General features: G+C 41.8%; 2 protein-coding genes across 3 annotated transcripts; both read right to left on the reverse strand.

Moving 5' to 3' along the window:
* Positions 1-3,235: 3,235 nt before the first annotated feature.
* Positions 3,236-4,838, reverse strand: LOC116495085 (melanin-concentrating hormone receptor 1-like). Its single transcript, XM_032197297.1, is given in 3 exon segments — positions 3,236-3,597; positions 3,600-4,214; positions 4,754-4,838. Coding segments are annotated over 3 exon segments (1,062 nt in total).
* A 1,807-nt stretch (positions 4,839-6,645) lies between these two features.
* TMEM159 (transmembrane protein 159) lies at positions 6,646-13,367 on the reverse strand. 2 transcript variants are annotated; one of them, XM_032197299.1, is made up of 5 exons: positions 13,247-13,367; positions 11,820-11,958; positions 9,764-9,932; positions 8,783-8,921; positions 6,646-7,532 (listed from the first exon to the last, which is right to left on the reverse strand). In XM_032197299.1, the coding sequence occupies exons 2-5, from the start codon at positions 11,889-11,891 to the stop codon at positions 7,439-7,441; spliced, it is 474 nt and encodes a 157-aa protein (XP_032053190.1). In that variant the 5' UTR covers positions 11,892-11,958; positions 13,247-13,367; the 3' UTR covers positions 6,646-7,438. The 2 variants fall into 2 exon arrangements, with proteins under 2 accessions (XP_032053190.1, XP_032053189.1); XM_032197298.1 differs by having other exon boundaries at positions 11,820-11,954; positions 13,247-13,353.
* Between the last annotated feature and the right edge of the window lie 3,313 nt (positions 13,368-16,680).

Here is a 16,680-nt window from a genome sequence, read left to right on the forward strand (position 1 = left end):
TGTGAAGAACATGAACTATCATTAACTGCCTTTCTACACCTTTCCATGCTAAACCAATCAGGGATAGTCCTGAAGTGCTTAGATTAACAAGGTTCACTCTGAAAGTACCATATTTTCAGTATGAACACTCATAAATTGTTCATATGTTGTGTTGCAGAGCAAAAGCACTGATGCCTAACACTACTAGTCACTAAAGAATCACTGCACTTCCTAGTAACACAGGGAGGCTGTGTTTCTTAGTCTTGCTGTCTCATAAACGGAGCCTAGAAGTGCTTGTACTAATTATTCTTGTATGAAAGGTGGTAGCACTTCAAGCTTCAGCAGGACATGAGATATAGTAAATCAGTGCTTTTGGTAAAAGGTCAGCTTATATTTTTAAAAGTCACTGTACAGTTGTTTGCTGCTTTTAGTATAGGAAATGACAGTACTGCCTATAGAGGTAACAGTCTATTTTCAGTCAGGTGGTTTCAGGCATGCAGTTAAGCTTTATTTTTGCATTCTGTACACATGACTTCACACAGCCAAGGAAATGGTGCATGAAAATACAAATGCATGCAACAGAATATAAAAATTAAAATCCTCTGCACTGTGGGTGTGGTAACCTGAATTTGATTGTCTTACTCCTTTGAATAAAGGGGGAGAATAACCACCAGAAGTCCAGCTCTCTGTTATGTGGGACATTAAATGAAGTCAGCAGACAACTTTACTAATGCAAACTATCAAGTCTTCTATGCAGAAGTAGTGTAGGAGTGGGGGACTCACCTGCCACAGTCTCTTCACAGTACTCATTGTTAATGAGTTATTTTGAATAAATATGGAGGAACTTCAGTGTATACTTTCAGAATATTTATGTAAATTAATTCTGTGAGGGGAACAGGAAGTTCTGAGAGCAAACAAAAGTTAATCACTGTCAATGAAAGCATAATGAAACTGCATTTCAAATCAGAACCATTTATTTACAGGCTGTATTCATCTCTTATCAAGTTGATAAGGGTTAGGTTTGAAAGGATTGCATGGGTTAAGTCCTGTTGCATTTGATTTTTAGATGTAACATGAAGTATTTACATCTGTGATGGATTTCATGTCCTTGTTCTTCTACTGAAACTGATGGTCCTTCTCCTTTGCATTTTTACGTAGCAGTGTCTCTTTTTTTTTTTTTTTAGCTAGGTCACTGTATTTATGGTAATGTTACATCCAGTGATAAGTAGATACTTCCTAGGATGATGGACCTCTATCATTCATTTGTACCATTCTTTCCCTTGTAGAGTTGTTGGGGAAGCAGAAACAGCACAGCAGCCCTGCTTCTGGTTTTAGCTAGCTATTTACTTATGCCTCTTACATGAATTGTGGAGCAATAGCAATACTCAAGTGGTGTTGTTCCTGGCTGTCTATGTTTCTTTTGTAGAAGCTACTGAAAGTGGTACTTAAGGAAGAGGGTTTATTTTGTTAACACAGCACTTATGTGTGTGTGCTCTTGGCCTTTCTGAGCCGAACAAGGCTAATGTTCTTAATGTTTCTCCCTCCCTATCTCTCCCCTCATTCTGAAATATGGGGAGAGATTAGTGCATGTTTAGGTAGAGAAGCTTTTTTTTCTCAGCTAGAATGGAGATCCAAATTCCATCTAGAATAGCTTACATACCATTTTGTAAATCCTATTTGTCACATGAAAGTCTACCACTTCTGTTTTACAGAACAATATCCCCGTAAATTAAAAGGTTGCTTATGTCGCTCACATAATCACCTGGAAGTTCTAAGGAGCAAGGACCCTTGAAACACTTCACTTATACCTTTACCTAAACATGAAAGCTTACTTTTGCTCTTACTTTCTTTATCCTTTACACTATTTTTAATAGCTGGGGTGGTTATGTAAGGAGGTGACATACAGTGACAACGACACAGGTCAACTGAGGGCGATTCTAGCCTAGTTCCTGTTTCTGGCTAGTATCTGCTTGGGGGAAGGCTGTCAAACACAACGTATGAGAGGAGATAGTCCTCTTGGAGGCTAGGGACATAACTTCATTATTCTACCAGGGTTGCTCAATTGTGCTGTACTTGAGGACATCACGAGGGAGTTTTGGAGTGCTAATGAATATAGAAGGGCAAATAATGGTGCAGCAAGAGGACAAAAAAAAAAACACTATTGTAGGTGGAGATAGCATATGCCTCTCTTCCCTCTGTCCTGTATGTGTGGGCAAGGCTCCAAGTATCTGGTTCAGGATCTGTTTCAAAGCTATTGGCTGCAAACATCCTCAGAAGGGCTCAGGATGTTTGGAATACTCTGGGATATAAGGATGAGGGCTTAGAAGTATACCTCAGAGAGCTGCTGTCATTCTGAAGTGGGGCCTACAAGCCTTTGGGAGGCAGTGCTGCTCAGAAAGCCTGAGTTGGTCATGCTGAGGAACCAGCTGGGCCTGGTACCGCCATGGTGGAAAAGGTACCTGCTGTTTCCCTACTGGGTTGCCTCTGTTCTGCAGGAAGCCAAGAGGGTTGAAACACAGTTCTAATACCCTCTCCACACCTCCCTTGCTGAAAACTGTGTTGAAGTCTTCTCTGCTCCTGAAGTTTATCATGTGATAAACTTCACATGCTAAACACAGTGTGACATCGCTCTAAATTTTTTCAAGAGCAAAAGGGACCATTGTAATAAAGATTATTTTGCATAATGCAGAGTTCTTAACTTCACAGGTATGTTAAATAACTTTAAAACCAACAACACAAACTCATCATTTGAGGGATGACTTCTGTCTCCCCTAAAAATACATAGTCTACACTGACCTAGTTCTATTGCTTCAGTATATCTCCTTTTGAAACCATGCTACTGTGGTGATGGTGCAGTACTGAAAGTAGCTCTTATTAAAAGGATGTGTTGAGAAGCCTTGAAAGGAGCAGCTGATAAACACATTAAGGTCAGGAGAGAAACTGCGCTATGTTCTACTTCTAGCTGCTGGCAATTGAGACTTCACAGCTTTGGCTCCTGATAAGTGCTGATGACAGAATGAATTGCATAATGAAAATCAATATTAAGATGTAGAAGGAAATAGTGTGGCTAGTCTCTGAGCTGGAGTATACTTACTTGTTGCCTCAGTGCTGCCTTTACTTTGTCTCTAAGCAAGGTAAAGATACATCCCATAGGGTAGTGTTGTGCTTAATTTGCCTACTCCTGACTTTGTGTTTCCTCAGGAAAGGAGGAAAATGACTGGCTAGTGGGGACATATCCTTATTGCTGCATGACTTGTTACCTGCTAGAGACAGACACCAAATGCAGTAGTGGCTGCCCTGATCCACTTGCATCCCCATTAAAGATTTTGATCCCCTTTGGAGTGGCATGTCCTGCAGCTGCTGGTGTTACAGGGACCCCAAGCCGCATTGGAAAATTCTGTCCCAGCAGGATGTAGATGAAGGGATTCAGACAACTGTTGGCATAACCCAGGCTGATGGCCACATTGTAGGCATAGTGGAAAGGCAGGGTAGGGTGAGTAATGGCAAGCTGAGCCAGTTGTAGGAAGTGGAAAGGTGCCCAACAAATGAAGAAAGCTGCACAAATAGCAATTGCTGTATGGGTCAATTTCTTGGTTCGAGCAGCTCTTGTGCTTCTGAGGACCTGGACATCTTCAGCAAGATCTTCCTGTAAGCTGCCGTGATAAGGGCAAAAGGGATGGCAAAGGCCAGGAAGAACTGATAGAGAGTGTACCAGTAAATGTCCTTCTGGGGGTCTGGCAAGCATATCCCACAGCCTATCAGCCCTCCTGGCAGAGGGATGAGCTGAGCATACATCCACACAGGTGTAATACTGAGGAAGGAAAGGGCCCAGAGCACACAGATGACAATGATTGCCACAGGGGGCTTCCTGAAGCGAGTAGAGGTGAATGGGTAGACAGTGGCCAGGTAGCGGTCGATGGACATAGCAGTGAGAATGTAGGTGCTGGTGAACTGGCTGTTAGCATCCAGGGCAGTGATGACTGTGCACATCATCTCCCCAAGGTGCCAGGCTCCATTTCCCAGCAGCTGGTGGATCAGGAAGGGCATGCCCAGGAGGAAGAGTAGGTCTACCATGGAGAGATTGATGATGAAGATATCTGGGACGCTACTCATAGGGCTGGATTTCTTAAAGACTGTGCAGATAACCAAGCTGTTACCGATAACACCCAACAAGCAGATAATGCCAAACAGGGTGGGCATGATAAAGCTGCCATAGCTCATCCTGGAGAGGTCACCTGCAGAGATAATTGCAGGCAAGAAAAAAGTCAGATGTGCCAGGGCCACAGCTGAGGACCTGCCTTCTAGATATTCTGGCTTCTGACAGACAATGAGTGATCAGAATAAAAACAGTAATGGATTTCTTAGGCACGTGTAAGGAGAGGATGTGCTTTGTGTATGCAGTTGTGTTTAACCACGCAGGCGCTTTCTCAGCAGCTTTCACAATTGTACAGCCTGAATCAGATGTGTCTAATCAAATGTGCATACACCCACTCCTCCCTTCATATGAATGAACATATAAACAATAGAATGAAAGAACACTGGTTTGTCATTCCATAATTGTGTGTACATCTCTTCAAATGTATGCGTATAAAACATGCTTTATGAATACATGCATTACCTGATGCATATGTTCAACTGTATGGACATTAGTATCTCTATTCAGGCTTTCAAAACCATCTCAACTGACTTTTATTCCCCTTATAGCTATTATATTATATTAACTTATAGCTATTACAATTTATATATTTTCTGCTTACCTGTTTATTGCACTTACCAGACATAGAAAAGTTTTGAAAAACCTTGGAGCTGTTGGGGATACAGATGTTCAAGCTCTCTGTGTGATTTGTTTTATAATCCATTCTTCAGTAAAAATTGGCCCCTACCAGCAGCTTGAAGATGTTAGTGTTTCGTATTAAAAGAATAAAGGTTGCTGATTCCTTGGAGGTCTGTGGAGCTGCTCAGAAAGCTAATACTCTAAGAATCAGAAGCTGCTGTTAATGTGGGTTAAAAAGCTGCTCCTGTGCTCCCTGCACCACCACCAGGCAAAACTCGTATCAGGATGTAATGAGTCAAAGTGCCTGTCACCAGGCTGTCAGTGGAGTGCTGGAAATGCAATTGCAGGGAGAGCAGAATTTCATTTTAGTGTTGAAGGCAGTAATCAAGATCCACTGAGAGACAAAGCACTGGACTTGTGCTCTGGAGAAGCAAATGAGGACTGGAAGTAAATAAAATCCACTAATAAAATGATGGGTAGTAAGAATAGAGAGCTTTTAGGGGGATAATTGAGTATAACTTAATGTTATTCTCCAAAGAACCATGTTAAGCTAAAGTGCCTAAAATTTAGTTTGTGGCAAGACTTGCAAGTGGAGAATGGGGTTAATCTCTTTAGACCGTCAAACACAATCTTTCCAAAAGTAAAAAGGTACAAGCTGTGTGAGCATGTATGTGGAAATCAGCTATTTTCTGGCTATACCTAATCAGTTGCAGTGCAGCTGATAAACAGCATCATTATTTCCCTCCTGTGAAGTGTTTTCTTCATTTCAATTCATTTTGAGGTCTTAAGCATAGCGTAGTAATAAAGTTGTATGTTTCATTTTAGGCAGACTGATGGAAGAAAATAGGAGATAAACAAGTGATTGATTTTCAAGGTGTACTTAAAATTACAATAATTTGGTATGTTATAAAGGCAGAACACTGGAGCCATTAAATAATTGAGGTGGTGACTGCTATAATCAAGTCACATTGATCTCTGTCTTATTTCCTTCATAACAATTAGTTTGCTTATAACAGCCACTAAAGTCCTAGATTGAAGGCATTACTGTCTAGACGTTTGGAAAGTAGGATTAGACTCAAACTATATTCTGATGATTGGGGACAGCAGTCTAGTGAGAGGCAGGAAGGGTTATATAATGATTAGAATGCTATTCCAAGGTTCATTTTTTCGCTAGCCATAAGGATTTCTAGCACTTAGAAATAGTTCTTATTTCAGTACTTCACAGCTCTTAGCAGGTACCAGTCCATTTGCACAAGGGCTAATGCATACCATTTACCACACACTGCAGAACACCTCTTTTTACCTCAGTTCTGCCAGCATACAACCTTGTTGGAGTCTCTTAATTTGCAAACACTGGTATCCTTCAGTTTTTTTGCAGTCCTGTATATGCACTGGGAATGTGCGTTTGGGTTGTATTACCTACAGCTCTGATGTGCAGTCTTACCCCTGGGCAGTACCACACAGTTGTTAGTATGTCTTTCCATTATTTTGCACACCAATCCTCATCTGCTGTAAACTGGTAAAGTTCTATTGTAATTGACTACCACTGCAGATTTGATCAAGTGGAAATAACAGCAAAGTAAAAAAACTGTGCGCATATATTCATATGAAACCTTTGTTCCTTCTTTTAGATGGATTTCTCCAAGGTGTTTGTTATATAAACAATGCCACAGCACTAGCTTTTTTTTACAAAGAACAACAGAGAAAGCACACTCCTGTTTTGTTTTGTTTTGTTTTGTTTTCCTCCTGCCACTTGAATATTGTCATCACCTAGAAATTAAAAAAATAAGTCTGAGATAAAACTTGGAAGTATCTGAGAAAAGTGTTACCTACCTAGTAGGTTTTAGCTTGAAAGGAAAACTTTTACCATAAATAGAATACCATAAGACAACTTGGTTAAACAAACAACACTTTATTAAACTAATATAGTTAGACACTTTCTTAATGCTTAAAAATATTATAGCATTTGCAAAAATGGGTAAAGTTTAAATAAAGTACAAGGTTACAAATGAGAAGCAAAAAAAGGCAATTTAAATACGCAAAATAATATAACAAAATGCAAGACCAAATTGCATACCATTGATGTGACAAGGCAATGAGAACAAGGAAAACACTCCTTCATAAAAATGCAACATTTGAAGGTATATAAAAGCTTATACCACGAGTTAAGGTATGTTGTAACTCAATTTTCCTCTTAAAATATAAAGCATCAGCATGGCATGCTCACAGTATTTTAACAAAGGCTGTTAAGGCTTAAAAATGTTTTTCAACATTCAAAAACATTTGATGTTCTGAGCTTTGTCACTTATGTATCAAAATGGCCCATGGCTGCATACAAATTTCAAAAGATAGTACATCTAAAACTCCAGTAACAAATGGGAAGTCAAATACCCACCTACCCCTTTCACCTAATTGTCACCAACTTACTATTGGCTGTTATTATTACATCCCTTTACCAAATCCTTTGGAACATCTCATCATGCACATAGACTTAATATTACAATGCACTTCTTAATAGGTATTCTTACTATTAGTTTTACAGTGACAGTATAAGATGCATATTCTTTTTTTTCCACTTCCCATAAGGAGTGCACAGAGGTTGAACGCTCACCAAGTAAACAATTACATTGCAAAGGTCAGAATAGTACACTTAAGTGCATATGAAGGAAATGGGGAGAATTCCACTTATTCGTTCTTTCCTTTGTTGGCAGAAAGGTCTGTGACAGAAGGATTCTTCTGTGAAAAACTTCCATTAGCTTCTTGCTTTCTTATCTCACCTCTGTATACAAGAGAAAAGAACAGTTTTACAGCCTGTTCTTTCATAAGATTATTGTCTTTTAACTTTAGCCTAAAAGCTGAGCAACATGAGACAGACCTATCTGAGACTTCTGCAACATTCACTGCTGGTCTACCAGAGTTCTCTCAAAAGGCACAGGAACATGGAAAGAGCAATCTTCCAGATGCTGTCTGTGTTACATCAAGGTTGTATGACTGGTTTGTAGGTTGGACTGTGTATTAACATATGCTATAGAAAAGAGAAGTCTTTTCTGGAGATAGTTGGCAATGTTATGGACCTGGCAGCATGCCCTGGAGGAGTGGTAAGTGGTTCTCCTGGAGGAGAACAAAGTCAAACACACGGGGACTTGCACCATGGTCTTGCCTTATTGAAGGCATCATGGGCTCCACAGGCAGTTCTGTGTGGCCTTGAAAAGTGTGTGGGAAGCACTGCTGTGATGGAGCAAACTTAGGAAATCTAGGACAGAGCAGCTATAATTTTTCTTGCCCTTCCCTATGCTTAGGAATTATTGTCATTAATTCCCTTGTAGATGCTTAAGTGAGCAATAGATGGCACTCCAGCATAATCTGCTATTGCCTCTTACCTTTAGCCACATGCTTAGTAAAAGCATGGCTAAGGCAATGCTGACTAAAGCCGGCCACCAAGCCTCAACTTCTGGGAGCACAAGGAGATATGACTGGCAATCAGCACACGTACAGCACCCAGCAAAGCGTGTCATTTCTGTTATAGCCACACGCTTGCTTTTAACTACCCATCTACTTATCCTAAGGCTACAAGTAATTTTGGTCTATCATTCTATGAATGCAGGTAAGCTGAGATAGCTGGGTACTACATCATATGGAAAGAACTTTGTGGCATACCTGAGCAAAAGCTTCATCCTCTAGGCAAGCTTCAAAGCGTGTTTTAATGACGTTTAAAGCATTATTTATTCTGAGAAAAAATTGTACTTTATTGTTTGATGCTACAATTATATTGTGTTAGCACATGCACATTTAAAGACTTACTTCCTTTTACTGGAGAGGCTACGTATTAAATCTCATCAAAATATATATTGATAACCAGCCATTTATGTTGAATATTAAATCAACAACATAGCCAAAGGTGCTCTAGCATTCAAGAAGCATTCATTAAACAAATCAAAAGTGGCTAACTGTTAAAGTAAATGAAGTAACCAAAGTAATAGTGCAGTTGTAATCTGAAGTCAGACAATGGATCAAGACATTAATTATTACCTTGAAGCATACCAGTAGTTGACCAGAGTTGAAAGAATGATGTAACAAACACTCAGTACTCCAGAAACTCCAAGTGAAAGGGCACCCAGGCCACACAGCACGCAAAGGAGGGCTATGCCACCTATGGATATTACAACACCTAATAAAAGAAAATCAAGGTTGTTATTTAAACAAGTTTATATTTAAGTAAATTAGAAGAGCACACATTCTACCACAATCCCAAATTCAAACCATTCACAAAATGGTCTACTATTATCAGCCACTTGATGGATAGACTGAGGCTCTTAGCTATTATAACAGAAAATCCCCAGACAGCACTCTGAAAGAGAACCACTGTTTCTAAGATTATTTATGTGAAGGGGAAGGAAGGTCTGCCGAAATCAGACCAAAATGTTTTCTCAAGCTCTGCCTGCACCAATCCCAATGATCTGGAGTGATTATATATCTCTATATACTGCACACTTTGTTAATATCTTATGCTATGCTAAAGCCTGTCCTACACCTCCAAGTAGCCCATGAAGAACTTTCACTTTGGAGGTGAAGGGGCAAAGAAATTGTCGGTGTCATACTTTGCCAGAGATACACAGAATATCTAGAAGAAATCATACTTCAGAAAGTTTTAATGCCTGGCATATAATATAATACCACATAAAAACAAAACAAAACAAAAAACAAAACAAAACACACACACAAAAAAAAACAAAAACACTGCAAAATTGTCTTCTGTAAAAGACCATATACTAGAGCTATGCATGGTCAAGATAACTGGTTTAGCTATATCCAGGTGGTTGAGATTAGACAGGGAAATAGGATTTCCCCTGTATAAACTACAGTTAATCAGATTAATCTTGTATTAAGAGTTTCACTACTGCTAATCTTCAAACACACGAACTGGTAATTCCAAAAGGAAGAAGAGAAAAAGGAAAAGTTGTCATGTCTTAAAAGGGAAAATGTAAAGAAATGCATACTTGCATACAGTACCTTCCATGACTATCACACCGATACAAGCCATTATGGCTGTCGTAACAATAAAAATCAGGAAAAATGCAACAGGAATAGCAGACACTGCAACAAACATCAGGAGTGATAAGGCAATAAAAGGGTGGTCATCTAAATATAGGCCAACACGAGAGTTCATAAATGCAACAACCTGTGGACAAAAGAAAAATATTTCATATTTTGATTTTATCTCATCACAGGTAACTTTAAAAGGTCATAGCTACTTTAGTGAAAAATATGTGTAGCATCTTTTTCTAAGTCTGCAGCTTGAACAGAGGGCAACCATTGCCTCTAAATTTCACAGGGATAAGGACATATTGCAAATATAGGTAAGTGCATAGCAAATACACTCCTATCAAGGGCTGACATGTTTCTCTTGGACTTCCCAGTTCCGTTCTTGCACAAATTTAAAAAAATGTTACTAAAACAAAAAAACAAATCACGGGTTAGCAGCACAGATTTCAGTAGGATCTGAAGAGCTATGATTTTGATCTAGACAGTAGAGGCTTGTCTGGATCACAAAGTTGTTAGAAATATAATTATAATCATAGAATCATAGAATATCCTGAGTTGGAAGGGACCCTTAAGGATCATCAAGTCCAACTCTTGACACCGCACAGGTCTACCCAAAAGTTCAGACCATGTGACTAAGTGCACAGTCCAATCTCTTCTTAAATTCAGACAGGCTCGGTGCAGTGACCACTTCCCTGGGGAGCCTGTTCCAGTGTGCAACCACCCTCTCTGTGAAGAACCCCCTCCTGATGTCAAGCCTAAATTTCCCCTGCCTCAGCTTAACCCCGTTCCCACGGGTCCTGTCACTGGTGTTAATGGAGAAAAGGTTTCCTGCCTCTCAACAACCCCTTACGAGGAAGTTGTAGACTGTGATGAGGTCTCCCCTCAGCCTCCTCTTCTCCAGGCTGAACAGGCCCAGTGACCTCAGCCGTTCTTCGTACGTCTTCCCCTCCAGGCCTTTCACCATCTTTGTAGCCCTCCTCTGGACACTCTCCAACAGTTTCATGTCCTTTTTATACTGTGGTGCCCAGAACTGCACACAGTACTCGAGGTGAGGCCGCACCAGTGCAGTGTAGAGCAGGACAATCACCTCCCTTGACCTACTAGCGATGCCGTGCTTGATGCACCCCAGGACACGATTGGCCCTCCTGGCTGCCAGGGCACACTGCTGGCTCATATTCAACTTGCTGTCTACCACGACCCCCAGATCCCTCTCTTCTAGGCTGCTCTCCAGCGTCTCATCGCCCAGTCTGTACGTGCAGCCAGGGTTTCCCCGTCCCAGGTGCAGGACCCGGCACTTGCTCTTATTGAACTTCATGCGGTTGGTGATCGCCCAGCTCTCCAACCTATCCAGATCCCTCTGCAAGGCCTTTCCACCCTCATTCGAGTCCACAACTCCTCCAAGTTTGGTGTCATCAGCAAACTTGCTCAAAATACCTTCTATTCCTACATCCAGATCGTTTATAAAAATATTGAAAAGTACCGGCCCTAAAATGGAGCCTTGAGGGACCCCACTGGTGACCGCCCGCCAGCCTGACGCAGCCCCATTTACCATAACCCTTTGGGCCCTGCCCGTTAGCCAATTGCTCACCCAATATAATATAATTATAATGTTACAAGCAGAAAAAAAAATCTTTTTGTAGAAGCTGTTACACCTATACACTACAATTTTACTGTAGAAGAGACATTTCTCTTCCTCTAGGGAAATATGTATACTAGATTATTTTATAGTAGCATGACCATTTCACTAAAATGCCACTATTCTGTCTCAAACGGTTATGACAGTAAATCAGAGAAATGCAGAACAGATGTCCCTTTTTGTTAATTATGGAAGGTGTGGGAAGCCGGCCCTTCTTGTAGGCTCCTCAGTGTTCACTTTAAAACAGGGAGTGCCAATATTCTCCATAAAACCAAAGTTTTGAAATTGCATTTAAATAAATTGGGGTGTGATAGTCCAAGAATTACAAAAGGAGTATATTATAAATTATTTTATAAAATGTTTTATAAAATTTTAATTCAGACCCACATTTGAGTTGCTGTGGATGGACTCCACCACAGAGTGCCATTGCTTCTGCAGCTCTTGCATTTCTTTAGACATGTTGTACTCCCCAGTGACAGTTGTGAATCTTCTGAACAACCACTTCTTACTCAGCCATCCAACCTTCCTTAAAAGTAAGGTAAAATTAGTAACAGGCTCATGCAGATGGTTCCAGAAAACAAATTTTTCTCTTGCAAAAACAGCGAATGTAGATTTCAGACATTAAGGTCATCCATAGAGTTTAAAATGTCACTTTTACAAAAGTAAACCTAGTGCAGGGTGCTCCTCCCTGAAAATGCTTCTGAAACTCCCAAACTCTGAGACAAATATGGAGAAAAAAGATAATTCTCACCTTCTTCCTTTACAACATTGACCCTGTATTTAACCACGAGGGTACTGAATCACCAGTAAAAAGTCAATTCTATCTGTATAGACAATTATTACTACTAGTGCTGATAACTTCTAATACTTACGTGAACGAGAGCTGTTTGTGTGAGTAGCCTGGTATTCAGAATTGAAACCACACCCTGTAGAGTTTCAAAACTCAGCATGTAAAGGCAAAATATTTTCAAACACTGACCACGGTTATGACAATTTTAACGCAACATCAGATCAAAAGTCTTTTTGTTCCCACCTCTGAAATCTGGTACCTCTCTGAATTCATTGTTAGGGAAACCATTATCAGTGGAAGATTAAGAGACGTGTTTTCCTTATTTTAAATCTAAATATTCATCGTGTCAATATTACGTATTTATATATACAATATATATACATATGTATACACACTGTGTTTTTGTACTTTTGTAATATATATTGCACACACATATATTATTTAATACTAAATTAGACTGTTTTATAGATGGTCCTTCCTTCTGTTTACACAGGATTTTAATACCAAATCGCTTCGTCCCTCGTTCCCAGTGCAGCTCAGCACAAACGCCCGCAGGTGCGCGCCACCCGAGCCCCCCAGGCTCACGAATTTCAGCCGGCGCCGCCCAGCTGCGGGGCCGAGCTAGTTGCTGCCCCTTGCACACCACCACCCCCGGCCTCCTCTCGGCCTTTGAAGCCGGGGTGAGCGAGGACCCATCGCGCCTCGCCCGGCTCCTCACAGCGCCGAGCCCCGCCGCCGCTCCTCGCCGCCCTCAAAGCGGGGCCCGGGGCGAACGCAGGCTGCGGCGGGGCCAGGCCCAAGCCGCCGCCACCCGCGGCTCCGGGGCACAGCGCGGGGCCTCCCCGCCGGGCTCCGCTCCTCGGCACGGAGACACCGGGCGGGGGCGGAGGCCGTTGCCCGGCCGAGCCGGGGCGGTGGGGTCTAGGCTGCCCGCGGCCGCAGCCCCGGAGGCCGGGTGGGTCGGAGCGGGGCGGCGCCGCTCCCTGCCCGCCCTCCGCCGAGCCGGAGACGGCCTCCCCCTCACCTGAGGCGGCTGCCCGCAGGGCCGCAGCCCCCCTCGGCCCTAAGCCCGGGCCCGGCCTGCCGGGGCTGAGGGAACCGCTGCTGCCGCCGCCTCCGCCGCTGTCTCCTCCCCGCGGGGGCCGGCGGAGCGGCGGGCAGGGCCGGAGGCTGGAGGGGGGCCAGGGCTTCCCCCTCGTGTGGCACAGGCACCATAGAGGATTTCAGCGAGGAAAGGGTTGGACAGGCTTCCGCACACCGCCCGGGGGTTTGGGGGAATTAATTTGCTTTTTATTTCCTGGTTTGTGCACTTTGGTGTCCCCTCAAGTTGCCCTTCGCGGTCGGTCCCAGCATCCTGCCTCAGCAACGCGGGGCTGGGCATCCCCAGGGTTTCTGGGTGGGGTTTGCCCTTAGGACACAACTTGTATCCTTGAGGGTGTTTGTTTTTTTTTTTTTTTCCTGTGCTGGAATTAAGGACAGAAAATGAGTATATCAGCGATGGCCACACAATTCTTCCCTCAGAGATGTGTGGTGCTCAGGGGCTTGCTCAGCCCTCGGGGTGCCACAGGCCAGGCCAGGAGATGCACGGTGACTGCCTTGCCTCTGAGCTACAACTCATGACGTGATGTACCAGAAATGCACGCGTGTTTATATTATAGAGAGAAAATCATCCACAGCTAGAGGGCTTTCTGCTGTTGGAGGCTATGAAGGCAGTCTTGGGTGAATTGTGGCTGCACAGCCACAATTGGCTCCACAATGTAGTGGAGCTGCAGGCGTGAAACGCTTTGGTTGGCATAATCAACATGTTGTCGAAAGAAGCTGTCCTGCCTTCTTCTCTGTTTCTAGTTGCTTGTTCCCACATTTCCACCTAGTCCTGCTGCCTCCTTGGGTGTGTGGGTGGCCACCTGGCAAACCTGTTTGGGGAGGTGTGCCACGTGAGAAACTATTGCTTAGAAAATCTGCTGGGTTTTCAGAAAGATCTGTGCCCCATATGGTATCCCAGCACTTGTACTGGGATTAGGAAGGGCTCGGTTAGGTGTGCTGCACTACCGTTTGCACTGGCTGCTTTCCAGGGCCGTTATAATGGTGTTACATGCAAGCCTGAAGCTTCAGTGATTTCCCAGGCTTTTGCTACATAGAATTCTTAACGCTGCAAATTACAGTCAGAAATTACCAAAAGTTCGTGTTTCTCCTGACTGCTTTAATGACTGGTTTTTGTTGGTGCCAAAATAGGAGTATTGTAAAGCTGAGCATTAAAAAATTCATGATTATTTTTTAAAGGCAATTAAATAAATTGAATATTTAATTTGGAGCATGCTGGTATTATAAGGCAAAGATTACTTTTATAAAGTATGATTTATTTATTTATTTTTTAACCTATCAGACTGTCCAGGGTTGGTGTCTTTGAGGTGCTGGTTTCATTGAGCTCTACAGATACAAGGATCTGTGCAGACAGATGAAGTAAAGGAGAGATTTGCAGGTTAATGAACTTGGACCATGGGCTCTGAAGAGCACAACGCAAGATACTACAAGAAAAGGGTGGTGAAGGCAAGTTTATTTTGCATGAACTATTAGTGTTTATATCTGATATTATTAAAGTGCATAGTATATTGGTATATCCAGTAGACTAGCATATGTAAAATTGAATTTCAATTTGTTGATTTTATATAAATATATATATTTTTAAAGTGAACGTAGGGAAAAACTAACTGGTAGTATCATAGTGTCACATAATCCATTGATAATGGCACTATAAAATGTAATGGCTCCACTGAGTTTGGAAGTATATTGGAGACTTTAAATTTCTGGCTGTTTTAAAAACATGACATAGCTGCAGTTTTGGAGGTAGTCTTGTACATTTTAGTAATTCATTTTCCTGCTATGTGTAACTGCATAATCTCTTTCCACATAAAATAGCTGTTTTTAATGCTTCCCAAACAGCACAAGTAATTTATTTAACTTTAAAGGGCATGCATAAAAAAACATCTGAGTTGTACACAGAGAAACTGTAGTTATCACAACTGTTGCTTAATTGAGATTGTCTTCTTGCCAGCATCACCTTGAATTAGCAAGAAGATATTCGTGTTGCAAAACAGCCAAATACTGCTGCCAAATACATGGGAAACAATGCTGCTGTACCAGGATAACATCCATTCTTACTGTTTACGTAAAAGAAAAAATTATGTAATAATTTTTTAAATATAATAATTATATAAATATGTGTTAAATTATATAATAAATATAATAAAATAATAAATTTATATAAGAAAAATTTAGGATGAAAAACACCATCCAAAGACATTGATGAAGAGTTTAAGTTAAAATGGAAGGTTTGCGATGTTGGGCAGAATGTGTATAAGGCCTCTCTGGAGGGTCAGTGTAAGGAGACTGCACTAGATTTTATGTTGAATTGTAAGTTCCCATTTGTAAAGAAATTTAAAGGAGGACACTTTCTCTCAGCACATAGTGACAATGGTGACTGGAAGGCAAATGCAAACAGATCCAGAAGACCAGGGAGTACAAGTATCCCAATGTCTTTGGGTCTCTGGGGAGTTTGATTCTGAATGGTTTAAAAAAATAGTGGTGATGTTTAGATTCAAGATTTTGAATCTTTATTTTTTTTTCCCCAGTTCTCATGAAAAGTCACATTTATACTACCTTTCTTGTTCTGGGATCTCCTTTGCTGTGTACAGTGTTTTCATACAAATAGCAGAGTATCTAAGATATTTTAGTAGCTTTTGGAGGTAAGATGAACCAGTTCTACTCCTCATCGGTTCTGGAACTGAGTCTCTGTGACCACAGCTTGGTGCAGCACAGCGCTGAAAGGAGCTGTTTTCTCAGCTCTGGGAAGACAGGGAGGAAATTCCTGTCTCCTAGCACCAGCTATGCTGTAACTGGGGCAACGAAGCCGAGGACTGAGAGGAAGAGAAAGCGTCGGAGAAGTTCACCTAGCTAGAACAGGCAGAGTAACGGGTTACTAGGGCGTCTGCAGGTAGTTTTCCCTCTGACCCAGCTTGCTCATGGACTCTGTGGTTGTTTAGGGCATGTGGGCCATATCGCTCTTTCTCTCCTCCCATTCCTTTTGACATGTTTATTTCTCATGGCAGTTAATGTATGGGTAAATCTGCTGTAAAGCACTACTGAGGACTCAGAGTCCCTGGTGCCTTAGAAGAGAGCAGGCTGTGGGGAGGAATGAAACTGGAGAACATGGAGAGGGTAGGGTGAAAAAATCATGCTTGACAGATATCTGGAGAGAGTAAGAAAGTGAAAAGTGAGCCTGAACAGGGAAAGAGAGAAAAAGAAAGTGTGTGGTCTGGAGGGGAAGAAAGCCTAGTGTTGTAAGCTAGCAAGAAGAGAGCTAGGGGAGAGTTTTTTCTTCTTAGCAGAAGAGATAGGAAGCTGATTGTTTTCGTACCTTTTGTAGTACCTGAAATAGTTCTCTAATTCTTTTTCAGTGTG

Source organism: Aythya fuligula, chromosome 15 (genome assembly GCF_009819795.1).
Source record: "Aythya fuligula isolate bAytFul2 chromosome 15, bAytFul2.pri, whole genome shotgun sequence".
Classification (NCBI taxonomy): domain Eukaryota; kingdom Metazoa; phylum Chordata; class Aves; order Anseriformes; family Anatidae; genus Aythya; species Aythya fuligula.